This window comes from Lactuca saligna, chromosome 2, assembly GCF_052625555.1.
Source record: "Lactuca saligna cultivar CGN05327 chromosome 2, ASM5262555v1, whole genome shotgun sequence".
NCBI classification, from domain to species: Eukaryota; Viridiplantae; Streptophyta; class Magnoliopsida; order Asterales; family Asteraceae; genus Lactuca; species Lactuca saligna.
Window position 1 is genome coordinate 100,578,393 of NC_136418.1, and position 5,189 is coordinate 100,583,581.

Below are 5,189 nucleotides of genomic sequence, written 5' to 3' on the forward strand. Positions count from 1 at the left end.
ACAATCAACTATTCTTGTTTTCACAAATTCTTTAGTTTTCAACTTTTCTAAATAATCACAACTGATCTATCGCTTACCAAATCACGTGTGACTCATTCTTGATTTCCCATTTCCACATAATCAATCACCTAACCATATGATTACAAAATACTTTGTTATCCAAGTAAAATCACTAGTAAATTAACTAAAAATTAAACCATAAGGCAAATATATACGAAAAAAACACAAATACATGAATAAATTATTATATTCTATAATATAATAATGATTATAATCTAAAAATTTATAGAGTGACCCACTAAAATTTAACTTACCCGAAATCGAAAAAAAAAAAAAAGTCAAAGTTAGTAAGTGACCTTTCCACCTGTTTTTATAGTTTTGGCTTTTTGCTTATTAATAGTTCATTAGCTGGTGTCTAGTGACAACACAATATAAGGTCCCCCTTTTGTAGGCCTATTTATTCATTTCAAACTTTCCCATCACCACCACCACCACCCTCCGCCACATTCTGCCACCATGCACCTCCACCACCTCTGCTTTGTGTTACCATCTGACGGCGATGACATACACCCATTTGATCACCACAACCGCCGCCTCCCTCCTTCTACACCACCAACACCACCATCTAAGACCCGATCATGTGGTGCTAACCTCCAAGAGGTCCTCCGTAGAACACTTCATAGATTCTGTGTAAAATCACCGCCGGCGATCTTCCATGACACCGACGGAGTCCAATTTTCTAAAGAGACGATTGTTTCCGGCCACAATCCCAAGACTTTTACATACTCGGAGCTTTATATAGCCACCAAAGGGTTCAGCCAGGATGAAATCTTGGGGAGTGGCGGGTTTGGAAGAGTTTTCCGGGCGGTGTTGCCGAGTGATGGAACGGTGGCGGCGGTGAAGTGTTTGGCGGAGACGGGAGAGAGGTTTGAGAAGAGTTTCGCGGCGGAATTGGTGGCTGTGGCCCATCTCCGTCACCGGAACCTAGTCCCACTACGTGGGTGGTGTGTTCATGAAGATCAGCTCCTTCTCGTTTATGACTACATGCCAAACCGCAGCCTTGACCGGTTGCTTTTCCGGCGGATGGAAAACAGTGGAACTCCGGTGCCGGTGCTTAGTTGGGAAAGAAGAATGAAAATAGTGAAGGGTTTGGCGGCGGCGCTGTTTTACCTCCATGAACAGCTGGAAGCTCAGATCATCCATCGTGATGTGAAAACAAGCAATGTAATGCTTGATTCTCATTTTAATGCGAGGCTTGGTGATTTCGGGTTAGCGAGGTGGCTGGAGCATGAACTCGGGTACCAGACAAGAACGCCGTCGATGAACCACCAGTACCAGCCATGCCGGCTGGTGGACACGACAAGAATCGGCGGAACAATTGGTTATTTACCACCGGAGAGCTTCCAGAAAAAAGGTGTCGCCACCGCAAAATCTGATGTTTTCAGTTTTGGCATTGTTTTGCTGGAGATTGCTTCAGGGAGGAGGTCAGTGGATATTACACTTCCCGATGATGAAATCATTCTCGTCGATAAAGTCAGAAGATTAGCAGACGAAAAGATGATTCTCAACGCCGCCGATGGCCGGCTGCCAAATGGGTCCTACAACCGTCATGAAATGTCCCACATGATTCGTCTCGGGTTGTTATGTACACTCCATGACCCGAAAACCCGACCCAGTATGAAATGGATCATCGAAGCACTTTCCGGCGGGATTTGCGCCACCATCCCGGAGCTTCCTTCTTTCAAATCCCACCCTCAGTACATATCTGTAACTCGTAGCACCCCCACCACCACAGCCACCACGACTTCCGCCACAACAACCACCACTACTTCTTTCGCAATTGCTTCAAGTGGCGGCTCAACCACCTTCGCCACCGCCAGGGGAGAAAGCCTGTACATAACCGCCGAACAAGAACAAGAAAACAGTGCCGATATCGGTGACGGAATGATCTCTTCTGCACAAATGAGCCGCCGTCAATTAAGCTCCTTTCCCATGGTTGAACCTCCGAGGGAGATCACCTACAAAGAACTTCTCTCCGCCACTGACAATTTCTCAGAATCTAATCGGTTATCAGAGGTTGATTTCGGAACTGCTTACTACGGCGTTCTTGACAACCATGACATTATCGTAAAGCGGCTCGGGATGAAAACATGTCCGGCGCTCCGCCTCCGTTTCGCGAATGAACTCTCAAATTTGGGGAAACTCCGCCACCGGAACCTGATACACCTCCGTGGGTGGTGCACTGAACAAAACGAGATGCTGGTGGTTTACGACTACTCCGCTAATCGTCTCTTAGGTCATCTTCTTTCCCATCACACCCACCGGAAATCACAGGTCCTAAAATGGGATCATCGCTACAACATCGTGAAATCCCTCGCCTGTGCAATCCGATACCTTCACGAAGAATGGGAAGAACAGGTTATCCACAGAAACATCACATCATCCGCCATATACATCGACCCAGACATGAACCCTAGGCTCGGATCCTTCGCTCTTGCAGAGTTCTTAACAAGAAACGAACACGGACATCACGTAGTGGTCGACAAGAAGGTTTGTGTTCGTGGGATTTTTGGGTACATGGCGCCGGAATATATGGAGGCAGGGGAAGCTACAACAATGGCGGACATCTACAGCTTCGGCGTGGTGGTTCTGGAGGTGGTGAGTGGGCGGATGGCGGTGGATTTCCGACGGCCTGAGGTGCTGTTGGTGAAAAGGGTTCATGAATCTGAAGGATACGAAGGCAATTATGAAGAACTGGTGGATCCAAGATTAGATGGAGAGTATAATCGGAAAGAATTGGTGAGGTTGGTGAAGTTAGCGATGGCGTGCACACAATCTAACCCTGATTTAAGACCGACGATGAGAATGGTTGTGAGTGTACTTGATGGCCATGATAGATGCTTCATAGAAGAAGGGCAAAAGGAAAGTATAAATGAATGGAAAGAAAGAAATGCATTATCTTTGTCACTTATTAGACGAATTCAAGCTTTGGGAATACAATGAAAATGGAACCACGAACTAGGATTTTAGCATGGTGTATAAATGGAGAAATCAAGAATAGATTTTTTTTCTTGTTTTTGGTGCTTAATTTGTTGCATATATGATATATGACATGTATGTATGTATGTAAAAGTTTTATCAAGTTTAACGTTGTGTATATCTACAAATATAGATTAATCTATATTGTTCTCTCTTTAAGGGATAGTGATCTTTAGCAAGCTAGGATTGGATGAAAGTTAGCAATGCTTTGTGTGAAAAGAATAACCCAAATAGAAGCCATGATTTAATAACGGAAGGTCAACAAGACCATGACCTCAATGGCTCAGCATGCATGATACCCAATACATAACCCTCAAGACGCCATTGATAGATGCAAGTAATTGGCATTCAAACTTGAAAATCAAGGCAATTATATTGATTTATGGGGTGTTTGGAGAGGAAAAAAAAAAAGGTTGTTTATTGCTTATTGCTTATTCTCACCATAATAGACTAACTTTTAATGTTTGGATAAAATCTTTAAAAATCAGTTTATTAAACTAAATAAGCTAATTTTAATAAGCATTTCTCTTCATGTTTATTGTTTATTGCTTATTCTCACCACAAATAAGCTAATAAACAATAAGCTGATAAGCTAATCCAAACACCTCCTTATTAAGGATTGGGTATGAAACAAGAAAAGGAACACTCGACAAAGTATAAGTTACAAAAATATGATGTTACATAAGGCTATCGGGAGTAGTGGGCAACACCCACTTTCGTTATTAAGGGTGATAATGCCTAATAACGCTTAAGAACACCGTCTCTCTCCATCGTTATTGCGCGTTATAGATATATCTGTTGCTTTCCGTTACCACCACAACATCTGGTAACAAAGTTTTTTTTTTTTTTTTTTTTTTTTCTAATAATGTGTGTGGGCGTTGCCTACTCCTATCACTCTAAAGGAATCTATTCTAATAAATGTTTTCTCATTTGTTGCATTCTTATTCAATTTGTCAAATGTTATTTTGTGGTTATTTTGAATTAATTTTTTTTTTCACATGTTATTTTATGAGTTTTTCTAATTTATTAAATTCTATATAATATTTTAATGTAATAATTACAATAATCTATTCTAATAAATGAAAGTTTTTTTTGTCACTTGTCACACTCTCATTCAACTTGCTAAATATCATTTTGTGATTATTTTGAATTAATATTTTCTATATGTCATTTTATAAGGTTTTTTTTTCTATTTTATTAATTTTTATATAATATTTTACTGTAATAATTGCAATTAATGTTGTAATAAATGGATATCAGTTTCATTAATAAACTTACATTTTAATTTTAGAATTCTCAAAATTAAAGCTTATTAGTTTGTTTTATATATTTATTTAAATTATTTGTTTAAATTTAAAAAATAAAAAACATTTCCATTATAATAATTAATTATTTTTTTAAAGTTTTTTATAAATTCAAAGTTCTCAAATATTTAGAACTTTATATTTACCTTTTTTTAAATTAACTCATATAATACATGAATCTCACAACTGATTTAGAATATTTGAAAGGAGAATTAAATATGAGTGTGATCTATTAGTTGGATTACCAAAAATACCTTTTAATTTAGAATTTGATTTCATAGTTTCCAAGTTATGTTTTTTAAGCATTGAGAAAAAGAACAAAGAAAAGACTCCTAGTTTATAGTAAAAAGAGTCGGACACCAAATCAAGATCTAAACCAATGTGGACTCCCAATGGTTGAAAGATATAAGTTAAATAAATAAATAAATAAATAAATAAAAACTTGTAAAGACCCAAAAATCAAGGGTAAAAATTTCATTTTTAGTATAGCTAAAACATTGATATAATTTATCCCAAACATTCAAATCATCATTAAGTAAAACATGTATCAGAGTTCATCCCAAACTCATTCGTTGCAGAATTCATAGGTGTGTACTGCGATCAATCTGAGCCCTTCTTTTCCAAATCGATGATATTTGAAACAAAAACTATAAACCGTAAGCACAAAGTTTAGTGAGTTTCCTAGAGCATATCCCACACAATCCACATAACCGCATGATCCAAACTAGCTATAACAACTATGTAAACCATATCAATCACACAAGTCATGCATATAAACATATAAGGATGTTGTGGGCTCCCCCCCAGAGTCTTATACCTTCATCTCATGGGCTCCCCCCGTGGTCT

General features: G+C 38.6%; 1 protein-coding gene across 1 annotated transcript; it reads left to right on the forward strand.

Annotated features, from left to right (window-relative positions):
• The first annotated feature begins 408 nt into the window (after positions 1-408).
• LOC145031251 (receptor like protein kinase S.2-like) lies at positions 409-3,159 on the forward strand. The gene has a single exon (XM_078979771.1). The coding sequence runs from the start codon at positions 517-519 to the stop codon at positions 3,001-3,003; it is 2,487 nt and encodes an 828-aa protein (XP_078835897.1). The 5' UTR covers positions 409-516; the 3' UTR covers positions 3,004-3,159.
• The last annotated feature ends 2,030 nt before the right edge of the window (positions 3,160-5,189 follow it).